At 44.1% G+C, this 16,783-nt stretch overlaps 1 protein-coding gene across 1 annotated transcript in view; it reads left to right on the top strand.

The window, feature by feature from the left end:
- LOC131898586 (transmembrane protein 132D-like) overlaps positions 1-16,498 on the top strand; it is a 278,475-nt gene extending 261,977 nt beyond the window's left edge. The window contains exon 3 of the mRNA XM_059249773.1: positions 16,186-16,498. Coding sequence (XP_059105756.1) covers positions 16,186-16,498 — 313 coding nt within the window. The remainder of the gene's footprint in view (positions 1-16,185) is intronic.
- Positions 16,499-16,783: the final 285 nt, after the last annotated feature.

Here is a 16,783-nt window from a genome sequence, read left to right as displayed (position 1 = left end):
GAGCAGAGGACCCTGCGTTAAACAAAAACACCATGTGAATGCAGGCAGCAGCTCTGAGGAAGAGGTAATGGTGACGCCCAGTTCTTGTCTGTGTCTGACAGGTAGGTAGAAGGTCAGAATTCAAAGGCACACATGAAGAAGTCAATCTCTAGCCTTCCCATGGTCCTTCATAAGCACTAAATGAAGCTTATTTGAAACTTGATATGTGTGGTTTCAAATGTAGGCTATCACACCCAAAGTCTAGATCACCCTCAACACTTGGCACACTGACCTCATTAATTGGTGCTGCTTGTGACAGGGTGGCCTCATACAGATGTGCCTGTCACCACTGTGCACTTTAAGTGGGTGTTGCAGTAACTATGTGAATGATAACCCCTGGAGTTCACTGTACACTCTGTATATCATATATCTTGGATGCTTGGAATCTGAGTGCCTGAGGAGAACCTTGGGCTAGTAGACCAAAACTTCTGGATGGGATTCAGATGACTGCCCCTTGCTTGAACAGGGCAATGGGCTCAAATGGCCCATTCTCCATATATCTTCCCCCATCTGATGGAGTATCCATTGCTCCATACTAGTGGTTTTCTGCTGCTCAAAATGAGCTCTTCTCTGTGGTGGCTTTACAGTGGAATCTTGAGAGGAATGCTTTGAACACTGAGTTCATGGCCATCCATCATATATCCCAGACTGAAGAGCTAACCTACAGTGTGTGGAAAAAATACCCTCCCTCTCAGTATTTGTCTGGAAACATTGGGTGTTGCCAATGTATAGCTTGTCTTCTGAAGTGTCTCCTGAAACACCAGGTTTGTGTGTGCTGTAGATACAACTCCATATGTTAATCCTAAGCCAGAATACTTTATGATGGGGCTGTTTGTAAACTGTTACACATTTACTGATTGCTGTGCTGAATAATTGATTGGATTATTATAAGGCTGAGCATGATATATATATAAAATGTGGATTAATCTTCTCTCTTATATAAAGTGGTAAATTGCTGCTGAACTTGTTGTAGCAGGAATGACAGGACAGATGGGCCACAGCACAGACCACACTCCTGAGCAGAACATGTTGATGGGGATTTGGGCCATTGAGGCAATTCCTCTGGTCCACCAGGCAAGGACATGGCTAAAGAAAGTGCTCAGAATGATTCCTTTTAGTAGCTTTGAAGTAGGCTCTTTGTCCTGTTTCCAAGAATATTGTTCTAATCATTTGGCCCTTTGTGGGGCTCCTCCCACTGTAGAACCTTCCACTGGCTTCATCTAGTGATGACTGTCAGGATTGCATTTAGAGTCACACCTGTGGTCCAGGATAATCTTATCTCAGGACCTTCAATTTACTACAAAATCCCTTTTGCCATATAAAGGGGCAGCGATAGACTCTACAGATAAGGACATAGGCAACTTTGCTGCCTCTTGATTCTTTATTAAAAGAAGTAGTGGAGAGATGACCAGCCCAGAGAGGTTGAATTCACCTTCTGTCTCTTTTCCTTGAAATCTGATGTCCCTAAGAGTGTGGTCTCCCTGGGAGCAGAAGCCTTTTCAAGTGTTCTCAGTTGACACCATGGACAGCATCCACAACAGAGTGTGGCTCACAGGCGGCTGCTCCAGTTCTTGTCTGTGACCCACAGTTGGGAAGGAGGTCGGAATTCAAAGTCACACATTGAGAAATTGATCTTTAGCCTCCCGCTCAGACCCACACAGGCATTAAATGGAGCTTATGTCAAGCTTGATACCCAGTTTCAAATGCAAGCTATCACCTCCCATGTCTTGGCTATAGCTTCATATACATATAACCTTAATCCCTTGGCATAGTGATCTTGATTAATCACTGATAGGATAGCCTCATACAGCTGTGCATGTCACCATTGCAGTTCAAGCAGGTACTGCACTATAGGATTGATGCCACCTAGATGTATCAATGTATCCTGTGCATACCGTGTCTGGAGGTCTGACAGGCACTCAAAACATAGTCCTAATTAAGAGACATTGTATAGTGTGCAAATCTGGGGCCTTCAGAGTTCTGTTTTCCTTCCCAGTTGCTATATTACAGAAAGCAACTTAGAGGAGAAAGGGATTATTTCAGCTTATAGTTGCAGGTTTACAGCCCATCATTATGGGGACGTTAAGGCAGGAGCTTAAAAAAGCCAGGCACATCGCATCCAAAGTCAAAAGCAGAAAGTAATGAATGCATACATGCTTGCTTGCTTACTAGTGCTCCACTCTGTTTCTCCATTCTTACACAGTTAAGGACCCCATGCCTAGGGAATGGGACTGCCCACAATGGACTGGGTCTTCCCACATTGATTAACTTAATGAATACAATCTCCCGTAGACATGCCCATAAGCCAGCCCATGGTAGACAGCCCCTCATTGAGACTCCCTTCCCAGTGATTCTAGGTGGTGTTAAGTTGATAATTAAAGCTAACCATCACAGGAGTTAAGTCTGATGCACCCTAATTAATGCCATAATGAGGATTCTCTACTGGGTACATTTTGTTCTGAAGTCCATTCTGTCAACTGCAACACAAACTAGATGTCAAAGATGGGCCATGAGGCTGGAGAGAAACGAAAGGACACTTACTTCTGTTTCCTTCTCGTGCTACTGGAAATGAACACACATAACTTGCTGGATGAGATAAAGCAAATTCCCCTCCCTGGTGGCTTCATGGGATTTTTAGTAAATCACCCATCATACCCCAAACTGAAAAGGCAACGTTGACTTGAAGTTTATCTTTAATTATATTTAAATCACAAAGACTAACTGAATGTATTGACATTTATACCAAGAAATTAATTGACATTCCATTAACCTCAGCCAGCAAATTAATTCTTCAGCCTCAGACCGGGGGCACTAGAAGCCTGAAGCACAATTATGTATTGATCATGGGCGGTGGCATGACAGTCTCCTATGGAGGTTTAAAGAAACAGAAACCTTCTTTTGTAGGAGGAATTACCTATATACATATTTGAATTAATTTTATTACAGGATAATAAAACATCTGAGCCTGTGAGCGCTGCCATTTGTCATGTCAGATGGGAGCTGAGAAAAACCATTAGTAGATTTAGCGCTGGTCATCACTATCAATTAATAACCCCTTTTTGAATTTTCATGCGAACATAAGAGCTTTTTCAGTCCAGCAATTCAATTCAATGACATGCTTAAAGAGATAGTGGATAGAGAACAATAATGTCTGTAGGTCTTTTATTTCAGTGTGGCACTAATGCTGTAGAATGTATACATGCCTGAAGGCCTGAAATACCAGGTATGCTTTGGCTATTGGGTGCAGGGGGGTGTGTGTGTGTGTGTGTGTGTGTGTGTGTGTGTGTGTGACACATCTTGATTTTTCTGCTGAGGATGTCACACAGCCATGGCGAGGCTTTCCCACATCCAAGCACCAAGATACTTGTAAAGACACTTTAACCTCCCTTCACATCTGCCATCCTTTGACCTGCCTGGAGACATTCTGCTTCAATGAAGTGTAAAGAAATTCTGCTCAGTTTATTTTAACTTAAAAACAACAAATAACTTGCAGTGGGGTCTAGGAAGCAGAGTCCCCAGACATAGTAGTAGAAATGGTTTCAATTAAAATTTTGTAATGGGAAATCTTTACAATGCACACATTCATAAATGCCTGCTAGAATGCTGACAGTGTCTTCACACAAAGTTGGGCCATCACAGACCCTTCTCAAATCCCCAAGAAGAGAGGCTCAGACATTCAGGAACTAATGGCTTGTCATTGGCTTGCTTACATTTCTTGCCACTTCCACTGAGTTTGTGGTTCCTGCACAACTTCCACTGAGGACCAAAGCTTCATCCCGAATGCTGGGTATCCAAGGTCCCTGTTTCTGCAGACAAGATGTGGTCTCGAACAGTCTGCAGCCCTGGAAACGATACTAATGTGTCTGTGGCATACGGATTAGATTTCTTTCTTTCTTTTTTAGGGGGAAAAAAACCTACCAACAAAAAGAAATGTATAAAAATAAAATATCTCTCTATCTCCAAGCGAATATGTTTAAGAAAATGTCACGAAGTGGAGATGAAAGATGTAGTGTTATTTTCTCCCTCTGTTTCTCTGCTGTAGTGATTCCAGCTCAAGTGGAAAATGCCTTCCCATTGGGAGTAGAGAGAGCTCCCCAAAGATGTCAAGGGCACTCACTGCTTTTAGACAGAATTTTGCCTTTTGCAAACAGCTGATTTCCCATCCCCCACCTTTGCGCGCGCTCTCTCTCTCTCTCTCTCTCTCTCTCTCTCTCTCTCTCTCTCACCACTTTGGAACATGGGAAAGCCTTCTTGAACTATGTATTAACAGGTGAAGTACACCATGAAAGATCACGTAGGTCAATCCAGGTAGAACAGAGGTGGAAATACAATTAAAATAGGAACAAAAGAGGTCAGATTGAAAACTTGCCTTTTAATAAATGAAACTTAAAACCTAGGAGGTGAAGTTATTTCATCTCAAATACACTTATCATATAACTAGAATGTTGTGCTCGTTCTTAAAGACTGATGTGAACATTGCCTAAGTAGGAGAGGTTTTCTCTTGCAAAGAAAACCCCTTCCCTTTAGAACCACTTTGAATGAATAACAGTGTTGCTGGGTAAACTTTTCTTGGGTAGACTTGAACAAATCTATACACCCTAGATAAGGAACCCCAAACAGAACAAATAAACAACTGTACTCAAGCCTAGCTGAAGTTCAACTGGGGTAACCCACACAAGTAAGGGTGAGGGGTTCCTTACAGGAACATGAGTGAGGGGTTACTTACAGAAGCATGGAGGAGGGGTTCCCCACAGGAGCATGGGTGAAGGATTGCTCACAGGAGCACAGGCAACTTACAGACTGCTATTGCACCAAAGCAAAGCTCCCTCTTGCCAGCAATAGCTACCTGCTTGTGTGTTCTCTATGAAGTGTTGGTCCATGGGAGCCCTCCCTTGTATCACCAAATATCAATGGTCCAAATCTTGTGTGGGTCTTCTCCAAGAAACCACAGCTGCTGAGGGTTCAAGAAGACATGGACCATGTCCTTTCCAGAGGACAGCATCCCACAGTATACGTCTCTCTCACATTTCTCTCTGGGACTTCTGCTTCCTACTCGGAGATGATGACATGAGCCACAAAGGATCAAACTGGTCAAACTTTGTGTTGATTTTCACCTTTTTAACACGGCCATATCCCTACTTGTCAGCCATTTTGTGTATCAACATGTAATATAAGCAAGTCCTCATCTGGAGACTTGGCCCTCTCCTAGGTCAAGGCTGGCTGTGTCTTTGTCCATCCTGGTTAACTGGGGTTGCTGCTCTGCATGCCAGTACAAGGCTTGAGATGACAGATGTATGAAGGATGCTTGCACTTAAACAAGATTCTCCCACTCTGATGGACATTCTGAGGTTCTGCAGAGATTCTTGTGAAACCCATAACTCATCTGAAAGGATGTCTCTTTTTTTTCTTTTATTTTTTTTCTGCTTTCTGCTAAAACTTGGTCTATTGCTCCATTTCAGTTGAGATCATTTTGTACTTTTTAGTACCTAAAAAAAAAAAAAAAAGCCTGGTATATGCATTCTCACCCTAATGGCAGCCTTTATAATAGGGTCCGCCTATGCAAACTTCTATCATTCCAGTACTTTTGTTGTTCCAATCCAGAATAGCCCCAGGTCAACTCTTACATACGAACTTTCTCATTAGCAGTGGGGAGAAGTACTAGACTACTTTGTGTTCTAATCTAGAGAAGTATCTATGTAATGAAGTAAATACCATTTTATTATTTTTAAAGGTTATTAATTTGTCATTTTTTTTCTCATGATAAAGACTGGGAATTGGCAAGCTTTTCCTGTAAGGGGTGAGATAGCATTAGCAATATGCCAAGCTTTGTAGACCATGCATGTTCTATGCTACATAATCTTTGTTGTTTTTTTTCCCTAAAAATTAACGATCTAAGGCTTCATTTTAGCTCAAAACACTGTTGCATAAGCAAGCCATGACTCGTCGGTGACGGGCTAGCCATAGTTGGCTGCTTGAGGGTGGGTTTTAAAGACTTGCATGGCCTTTCTACCAACCACTCACCTGCACCTTCTGCCCCAGTTAGTCCCAAGATTCTTGAGGATTCCAGTCACACCTCAGAGGTTGCCTCAGTTTCCACTGTACCATCTTGTTCTTTGCACACACAAACCCTAGCCCATGAGTTCCCCCTTTTTGGAGAGTGAGCTATCTATCTGTCCGTCTATCCATCCATCCATCCATCCATCCATCCGTCTGTCTATCTCTCCTCCTCCATATCTATGCTTCATAGAGACGTCAGCCCAGGCTTTTCCCTTTGAGACTGCCCTGGACCTCCCTGGCCACACACTGTCCCCCTGGGAGGCTCTTGTCTCAGCAATCCCTTAGTCTTTTCATCCACTCTTAAAGCTGTAGGGATCTGCTTATTAGGATGATGTTTTACTTGATGTCTTCCTCCACCAAAGGCTAAATGTCTGTAGATTCTGCTTCTGCAGTGAGTCCTTTGGATTGGTGGCTGATACCCTGAGTAGAGGTAATACTGATAGATACTCCTACTGTGGCCAATGTTGGACTAGCAAGGGCTACATCTGCATAAAGTTTGGGAATCAGTGCAAGCCCAGCTCAGAAGCTACGATAAGGCCACTAATTGATCATACCCTTCCATTGATAACTCTGGAATCTAAGTCTCAACAACAAAAGAATAAAACAACAATGAGAATTTCAGAACTAATATGGCAATTGTTGACTGACAAGTGACTAGTGGTAGACTGAGAGACATAATAGGACTTGGAGAAACAGTCCATTGTGGCTTAATCTCAATCTCTCTCTCTCTCTCTCTCTCTCTCTCTCTCTCTCTCTCTCTCTCTCCCACCCCCAGAATGACTCTGGTCACAAGAGAGTTCATGAGACGACAAATTTATAGTGACAAAAAAATCTCATTATAAAGTACATACATTAAAAGAGTTGTGCATATTTTACTTACTCATAAAAGGTCTCGTACTGAAAATGGTAATGAAGAAGTTAGAAAAAAAAGTGCCAGTAATGGAAAACTTTAATAGCATGATAATGTCTAAGGAGAAACAATTTGTTTGAGTAATATCCCCATTTTAATCTTGAGAATGAGACACGAAAGAGGATACAGGAAAGGAGGACAATGGTCCTTCCATGTGAGAGACATCTGGTCACTTGTGTCTGCCTCAGATGCAAATTTCCCAAGTGCCACTGCAGGCGAGGACCACAGTGATGTGGGGAGTCCTTCTAAAGTGGAGCTGAGCTTGGAGGGAGGCCCCCATGTGCCTTCACTCACTCCCCATGCCTGTTTCTGCAGAACATTTATTAATGGCCCCTGATTTATGTCCAGTTTTGTTTTCATGAAACCTTGACCAAAAGTGATCCGGAGAGGAAAGCACTTTTACTGGGCTGCACCTCTGATCACAGACCATCACTGAGAGAAGTCAGGGCAGGAACTTGGAGGCAAGAACTGAAGCAGAGACCATGGAAGAGTGCTTCCTACTGGCTTGCTCCCCGTGGCTTACTCAGCCTGCTTTCTTACAAGGTTCAGGACCACCAGCCCGGAGATGGCACCAACCACAATGGGTTGGGCCCTCTCATATCAAGAAAATATGGGGGGGGGGCCCTGGAGAGATGGTTCAGCAGTTAAGAGCACTAGCTGTTCTTCCAGAGGTCCCAAGTTCAATTCCCAGCAACCACATGGTTGCTCTCAACCATCTGTAATGAGATCTGGTGCCCTCTTCTGGCCTGCAGGCATACATGCAGACAGAACACTGTATACATAATAAATAAATAAATTAATAAATGAATAAATAAATAAATAAATAAATAAATAAATAATTTTTTTTTAAAAAGAAAATATGTCACAGGCTTGCCTTCAGGCCAATTTGGAAGGGGCATTTTCTCAGTTGAGGTCCTTTCTTCCTAGATGACCCCAGCCTGTGTCGAATTGACAAAAACACCTAAATTTAGGATTCCTATCCTAAATAGGATGATATCCTCCTAATTTTGAAAATTCCTTCATTTTCCGTAGGAGGGCCAATAAGATAAGGATTTATTAGTGTATGAATGTGTGAAGAAGTGTTTGTAACAATCTATTGAGGGCTTTAGGTGGGAAGATCCAGCCCAAGACAGTGACCCTTCCCACAAAGTGTAGCTTCCACAAGGAGTGCTAGACTGTAAGTGTTGCCCTCTCTTTGACTCCTCTAAGGATAAGGGCTAGATCATCCAACCTCAGCACCCATGGTCTCTACTAAATGGTGAGGTCCCAGAAAATAACCCCCCCCAATTCACATCTTATAAACTGGCTCTAAAAACTCCAAAAGAATTATCCTAGTTATTTTTCTCATTCCTGAGAAGTTTATCACGGCTCCTTGTCTCAGGGACTATAGTCTGTTATGGAGGGGAAGGCTTGTGGTAGGTGCCTGTGTTCTAAATGGTTCAGATCCTGGCTAATCAAGAAGCAAAGGCCAGAAGTAGAGATCACCATTGAGGCCCAACTCCTCACTTGCTAAGGACCAAATGTTCAAACACATTCGAACCATAACAGGAACTATCCAAGGACAGCCAGACACACATCATTAGCAGTAAAAGCATCGAGAGCCTAGGGTTCAGACACAGGGCAACAGTGGAATGGATGGGGGAATCTCGGAACCACCGTTTCTAACTTGATATGACACATCTTGCACCTTTTAGAAAGTGAATGGAAAGGGGTACTGGGAATCTATCTCAAAGCGTTTCCTAAGAAAAGAGTCACCCGTGCCCTAGACCAGTCCCCCTCCCCTTCACCTCTGGCTTTATTTGTGTTTCCTAAAACTTCACCAGTTTATACTTCAGAGAGCCATCTGGAGCAGCTTAAGTTGGGAGTGGAATTTCACTCTCTGTCTCCCCCACCCACTTCGCCATGCTACCACAGCACTCACACACACCCCGGAAGCCGGTCGCCCATGTGGGGGTGGCTACAGAGTGAAGCTGGCTCACCGGAATGCTTCTTAAAGCCATACCGTAATATATTGGTTTCTAATCCACAATAAAGAAAAGCACATACAGATATTATTAAGACATGTTAACTAGTGTCTTGGTTAAGTTGTCAGCTTGACACACCTAGAGTTACCTGGGAGCAGGGAACGTAAACTAAGGAATTGTCATCATCAGATTAGGCTTTGGCCATGTCTGTGTGAAACTGTATTGATTGATTCTTGATGTGGAATGGCCACGCCCTCTGTTGAGGCACCATCCCTAGGGAGGTGGTCCTGGGCTGTGTAAGAATGCTAGCCGAAGCTAACAAGGAGGACCCAAAGAGGGTCGCATGGATTGTCCTGGGAAGGGGAAATAGATGAGATCTCCATGAGTAAACTGGGGATGAGGGATGGGCAATGGAGGGTAGGGGGTGGGGGATGAGAACATAAGGGAATGGGATGGTCAAGCTATAACAGGGATGGAGTGGGAAAGCAATGAAAGAGATATCATGATAGAGGGAGACATCACGGGGACAGGGAGAAATTGGGTACTAGGCAAGTTCCCAGGAATCCCCAAGGATGACACCAGCTTAGACTACTAGCAATAGTGGAGAGGGTGCCTGGACTGAACTGGCTTACCCCAGTAATCAGATCAGTGAGTACCCTAACTGTCATCATAGAGCCTTTCTCTAGTAACTGATGAAAGCAGATGCAGAGATCCACAGCCAAACACCAGGCTGAGCTCAAGAAATCCAGTTAAAGAGAGAGAAGAGGGATTCTATGAGCAAGGGGCATCAAGATCATGATGGGGGGCCAGGCGGTGGTGGCGCACGCCTTTAATCCCAGCACTCGGGAGGCAGAGCCAGGCGGATCTCTGTGAGTTCGAGGCCAGCCTGGACTACCAAGTGAGTTCCAGGAAAGGCGCAAAGCTACACAGAGAAACCCTGTCTCGAAAAAAACCAAAAAAAAAAAAAAAAAAAAGATCATGATGGGGAAACCTACAGAGACAACCAAACCAAACTAGTGAGAACTCATGAAATTTAGATCAACAGCTGTGGAGCCTGTGTCGGACTGGACTAGGCCCTCTGTATAGCGAGACAGTTGTGTAGCTTGATCTGCTTAAGGGGCCCCCTGGCAGTAGGGTCAGAATCCATCCCTGGTACATGAGCAGGCTTTTAGGAACCCACTACCTATGATGGGACACCTTGCACAGTCTTGAGGCAGGAGGAGGGGCTTGGACCTGCCTCTACTAAATGTACCTCCCCATGGGAGGCCTTACCTTCTTATAGGAGGGAATGGGGGGTGGGCTGGGAGAGGGAAGCTGGAGGGGTGGGAGGAGGGAAGAGGGGGAATCTTTGATTGTTATATAAAGTGAATAAAAAATTCTTAATAAAAAAGATATGTATTATTGTGTATCAGAAGAATTATAATATGCTTTAGAACTTTACCTTCAAAAATAGATTGAACAGAATAAAGTCACTAAAGAATACTGTCAAAGATGACTAGTACTCACCAATAAAACACTTGCCTTGTTAAAAAAAAAACAAAGACTGCTAGCTGAACATAATCTCAAGAGCAAGCCAGCAACCTACATTCCTTCATGGGCTCTGCTTCAGTTCCTGTTTGAATTCCTGCCCTGACTTCCCTCAGTGCTGGACTGTGACCTTGATGTGTAAGCCAAGTAAACCGTTTCCTCCCCAATTTGCTTTTGTTCAGAGTGTTTTAGCAGAACAGTAGAAAGGAGACTGGGAGACTTGGTAACTTGAGCTCTCAGCTATTCATATTGCTCCCACTCAAGGGTGATGTCTATATGGTGTTTGATCTCTCCAAATGCAACGTGTGATAAAGCATTCACAGCTCATGCTCCAGTTTTCATGCCTCCACTTTGATTTACGGAAACATCACAGGACTCAGAGAGTTGGCAGGGGACCCTGAAGGCAAAGTTGATTTCAAAGTGTCTTGAAACAAATCTCTCTCTCTCTCTCTCTCTCTCTCTCTCTCTCTCTCTCTCTCTCTCTCTCTCTCTCTGTTGTGGATTGCGAAGTGTATTTGAAGGGTCTATGACGTAGCTTCAGTTGTCAACATGGCATACCAGGGAAGCAGAAACCTCCTTTGAGGAATTGCCTCCATCATATTTGCGCATGAGCAAGTCTATGGAAGCATTTTATCAATTTAAGTTGATTGTAGAAGGGCCCAGCCCTCTTAGAGTGTACCATCCTTGGGCTGATTGCCCTAGTCTGGATAAGAAAGCAGGCTGAGCAAGCCATAGGGAGCAAGCTGGTAAGCAGCACTCCTCCATAGCCACTGCTTCAATTCCTGCCTCTGGGTTCCTGCCCTGATTTCCCTCTGTGATGGACTGTGACCTGTAAGCCAATAAAGCCTTTACTCTCCACATTACTTTTAGACAGTGTTTGATCTCAGCAACAGAAAAGCAAATGAGGACAGCTGGATTATTGATAGTTTTTTCCTTCCTCCTCCTTGCTATTTGATGTGTTGTATTGATACCTTCCCAGCTCCCCTCTATTCGTCTGTTCCTCTCAGGAGATGCTAGTATGTCCTGTGTTCTCATAGAGAAACTGTCACCTTCCTGTGTCTATAATCTTCCTTTATGGATGGTCTGCCCTGCTTCTTGATTGTCATCCATTTCTTTGACTTCTGCTTGTCCTGAAATGGTCATATTTCTCCCCCCGATTTTACAAGGTATAGCAACTTTGGTTAACAGTGGTTTATTAGTGATTGAAACATGTTGTTTATTCCATGCTTTCCTGGCTTTTAGGGTTGTTGGTGAGACATCTGGTATTGTTCTAATGTTTCTGCCTTTGTATGTGAGCTGTGATTTGTCCACCACAGCTGTCGGTGCTGTTTGTGTTTTCCATTGTATGTTTTTTGTCTTGTACTGTGATGTGTCATGGCACGGCTCTTCTCAACATTTCTGTTTGGCTTCCCAGTATCTCCTGTGTTTACATGTCCATCTTTCCTCAAAGTTCGGGGAACTCTCAGCTCTAATTTCATCAAATTAATTATCTAAGCCCTTTAGACTTTGTTCTATCCTTTCTCTACCTCAGGGATTCTTAATTTGTTTCTTGAGTGTTTCTAAGAGTTCTTGCACACTTTAGTTATTTGTGTTGATTTTTCTTTCTTACATATGTCTATGTACTGTCTCAGCCTTGTCCACCGGTCCTGAAATCCATTCCTCTGACTGCGCTTGTCTGTGTCCAGTGCTCTCCATTGTCTTTTCTTTTAATTTTATTGATTCATTCTTTCATTTCCAGAATTTGTGTGGTTCTATTCCAGCGTCTCGATTTACAAGCTGACTTTTTCCTCTGTGTGTTCAAATCCTCATTCCAAGGTACTGAGCATTTCACCCACGCTGATCGCTTTCTTGTCTGGGTCCTGAGTGGATTTTCTTACTTCATTCCACTGCTGATTGGAGTCTTCTGGTGGTCCTTGATTAGTTTTTTTAATGATCAGTACATTAATTATTATTTTTGATATTTTTATTTTATAATTAATTTAATTTTACATGTCAGCCATGGATTCCACATCCTCCCTCCTCACACCCCCTCAGCCTTACCCCCAATCCACCCCCCATTCCCACCTCCTCCAAGGCAAGGTCTCCCCTGGGGAGTCAGCCCAGCCTGGTACATTCAGTTAAAGCAAGTCTAGTCCCCTCCTCCCTGCACCAAGGCTGAGCGAAGTGTCTCACCATAGGCCCTAGGTTCCAAAAAGCCAGCTCATGCACCAAGGACAGGTCTCGGTCCCACTGCCTGGGGGCTCTCTAAACAGTTCAAGCTAATCAACTGTCTCACTTATCTAGAAGGCCTGGTCCAGTTCCATGGGGACTCCTCAGCTATTGGTTCACAGTTCATGTGTTTCCACTAGTTTGGCTATTTGTCCCTGTGCTTTTTCTAATCATGGTTTCAATATCTCTTGCTCATATAATCCCTCCTCTCTCTTGCCGATTGGACTCCACCTGGGGCTTGGCCGTGGATCTCTGCATCTGCTTCCATCAGTCACTGGATGAGAGTTCTATCGTGACAGTTAGGGTGTTCGGCCATCCGATCACCAGAGCAGGTCAGCTCAGGCACCCTCTCAACCATTGTTAGTAGTCTATAGTGGAGGTATCTTTGTGGATTTCTGGGGACCTCTCTAGTTTTTAAAGTAAGACTCTGATATCTTTGCCTGGAATTTCAACTATCGTATCATCTCTGTTTTCTGATGTTGAGATGTCAGCTAGTGAGATGCCGATGTGCATTGCTGGTTCCTGGCTTTTGTTCGCTTTGGATGATTTACTCAGTTGTTAGGATACGTGTGTTCTTTAGGACATAGTTTACCTTTTATTAGTTGTGTTCTTCTTTCTTTGTTTTATTTTATTTTATTTTTTCCGATGGAGGGAATTGAACCCAGAACCTTATACTTTCTAGGCGAGGACTCTGTCACTGAGCCAAAGTCCCCCCACTTTCTTTTGTTTTCTTTTCTGTGAGTCTCCTGATGGGTTACCTTGTCTTTGTGTGGATTTGGGTTGGAGGTGGAGCTGACTGCAGTAGCGCATACAGTGGGTTGACTGTGGTCCCAGGAATAATAGCAGCACGGAAAGACACATGCAGCCTCCGCCTGCATCCTCTAGAACGTTCAGATACAGTATCACTGGGGTTCCTATTGCAAACAAAACAACAACAAAAAAAAACCCACAACAACTTGGGTTTTTTTTGGAGTTTTCTTTTCATTGTAACGCTAATGGTCTCAATATTTAAGTAGTGAAGTAAAAAAGGAATAGGCAAGAGAGGAAGAAGAGGTATAATCAGAATGAGAGGACAATGTGCAGTTAAGTACATAATGAGTAGCAAGAAGAATACTGTGTATTGGATGTAGAAGAAGAAAGGGAAAACAGTACAAGCTTTTCCAGTGAGACACAAATTAAAACACAATGAACAACCAAAAGACAGAAGTGGACATTCTATGAACCCCCCTCCCAAAATTAGTTTGAATTAAAATAATAGAGCTGGAGAGAGGTGTTGGTGGGTAAAGCACCTGCTACCAAGGCTTACAACCTGATTAATGGAAGGAGAGAAACCAACCCCTGCACTTCCATTGACTTCCACATGTATGTGGTAGTGTACATGTGTGCACACACGAGCACACACACACACAAATAAATACATGCAATTCAAATATAATAAGTAAACAAACAAAAATTAAAGAATAAAAATTAAATGGATAATAAAATAGCTAGGCTCGGTGGTACACATCTTTACTTCTGGTATTCAGAAGGCAGAGGCAGGGGGATCTCTGGTTTTGATGCCAGTCTGGTCTACATAGAGAGTTCCAGGCTGTTCAGGGCTGCACAGTAAGATCCTGTCTATATGGAATTATAACAGAAGATAGTGTACCCTCAGTCTGTATCTCTTCCTGCTGGGAGATGCGCTTTCTCAGCCGCTGACAGGGTGAGGGTGCTGGTATCAGGCATTAAGTCAGAGACCACCTCCGGCCATCATTCCCTGTCTGATTTCCTCAGGTTGCAAACTACACCCCATCTCTGGTGCTTTTTTTGGGGGGGGGGATCTGAGCAGTGCAGGGCTTTCTGTACCTGAGGCTCTAAGGGAATGTGGAAGAGCCACTGTGCTTGTCCTTTCCAGTCTATTAGATTAACTGTAGCATGCCCCACCACATACTTCCCATGCTCCTGTAAGAGTTCATGAGGGTGGGTGTTGGGGAGGTGGAGGGTGTTGAGAGGAAACCGCCCTGGTCACCCTTCTGCTGCTGTTACCTCTGTGTGCGCTACTGAGCATCTATGGCATCCATCAGGACTCTGCCCCAAGTTCTGCTTACACTTCCACCAACCCTGGTTTCCTTCCTGTCCAGGCAATGGGCTGTGCACTTTGGATCTCCCTACTTTAGACTCCTCTATCCGTCTTCTGGTACTGTGTCCACAGTCTACTGTGCTCTGCCCACCTCCCCCTCCCCCTCCCCCGAAACATTGAATTCAGCTTCTGATTTGAGTTTCCGGCATCCAAACTGCCAGGCTTTTCTGATAGCTGGGACCTGCTGTTCTGGAATACATGCTTTGAGCAGGACCCAACATAGTAAGAGTATCTTGGCATGGAATGGTGTGGGAGTGAGGTGGGGGTACCTTCTTCTGCCTTCCTTGTTTCTGTTCTCTGTGGGTCTTTCTCTTGTTTCTGTATTGGTGGCTTTTATCTTGGCTTTTGTTCATTCCATCTCGTGATCTCCAATCAGCCATCTTAACCTTGTGTGTTCACGGCGGCTCTTTCTGAGCTTCCAAGTGAGAGATTGCATGTTGGGTGCTGTCATTGACATGTTTCCATAAATTGGTCCTCTATGAAAAAAGCACCTCGGATGATAATAGCAAATGTTGGTGTTCAGAGGCACCTTTGGGAAGATGTAAAACTTGAGTCGCTAGATACATACCTGTTGGCTAATGTTACTTTAAGAGCCCCTGTCAGATAATCCCTCTGAGTTCTCACTTCCACTTCTTTCATCTTCCCCTCAAGAAAGGCTGGCATGAAACCATTTTCTTTCTCACCTGCCACCTCAAAGAGCAGACGTTGTCCTCGAAAGAAGCTTTGAAAAGGCGAAAGGAGCCAGTCAATGAAAGTAGCCAAAGGCTGTTAAAATGGTTCTGGTCATCGAGCCTGGATCCATTTCCAGAGATGTACTTATGGGAACTAAGATGTCTAGAACTAGCATCTGTCACAGCCACTCCCGTCGCCAGGTGATAGCTGATGACGTCTCCATGTTTATCAGCGGTGTGCTGATCCCTGAGCCCATACTCTTGCTTGTACTGTTTCTCTACAATGCTGCCCTACCATCAGTAGAATACAAGGCCATGGCACCCTTAAAATTCTGTGCATCTGACTGAATGGGCTGTGGCTTTGAGCTAAGACCAACATAGACAGTGCAGATGTTTCTGGAAGTCGGAGAAAAAGCCATTCTTGGTGGAAAATGGGTCAGAGAGTGTTTAGATAGTGTTTAGGACAGCCACTGTCCTGGGGATGCTGAATAGCTCAAAAGAAGGAACTACCCTTAAATGATGATGTCAGAGCCCTGGCAAGGGCTGGCAAGCATGCAGATGGTGGCTTGTCCTTAAATTGCTCAAGGCTTGGGGCACATGAGCCCAGGTGCCAGCAAAAATCCACACCGACACAGGTGAGTTCTGCCTCTCAGTCACTCACCTCTGTTTTCCTTCGTTCCTACTCCACAGTGTGGATGATGCCTCCTACGAAGTCATGCAGATCGACATCGAGATTGAAGGACCCAGTGACCCACCCACCACACAGCTTGTCACGTGGCAGGTTGAATACCCAGGAGACATCACGTCTGACTTGGGGGTGTCCAAGATCTATGTGAGCCAGAAGGACTTGATTGGCGTCATACCACTGGCAATGGTAAGAGAGCACTCGGGGAACCTGGAACGGGAAGGCTCCATGCTGCGACCCAAGCTCAGGGGTCAAGGATGTCAGTCAGGAAGGGCCAAGATGGGGACACAATGGGAGCATGAAGCTCACTGCCAATAGCCTATCTTAAATATGCTAACTGATATTCCTTAAGTTGCATTTATAAAATGTAGTCCAGTTCGTAGTTATGCGTCCATCTTTATATGACTATTATAGATGATGGGATGAATGTGTATAATATAATGTGGATTACTTAAGGATTTCAAATGTATGCAACTGTCCAGAGTGCTTGGTTTAAGTGTGCATGTGCTCATGCTGAAATGCAAAGGAGTCTGGGCTCTCTGTTCAACATCATCACAGTGACTTAGACACTGCCACAAGGAACCAAGAGAACAGGTTTTGAAA

This window comes from Peromyscus eremicus, chromosome 23 (genome assembly GCF_949786415.1).
Source record: "Peromyscus eremicus chromosome 23, PerEre_H2_v1, whole genome shotgun sequence".
NCBI classification, from domain to species: Eukaryota; Metazoa; Chordata; class Mammalia; order Rodentia; family Cricetidae; genus Peromyscus; species Peromyscus eremicus.
This window is presented reverse-complemented; position numbering and strand designations above follow the sequence as displayed.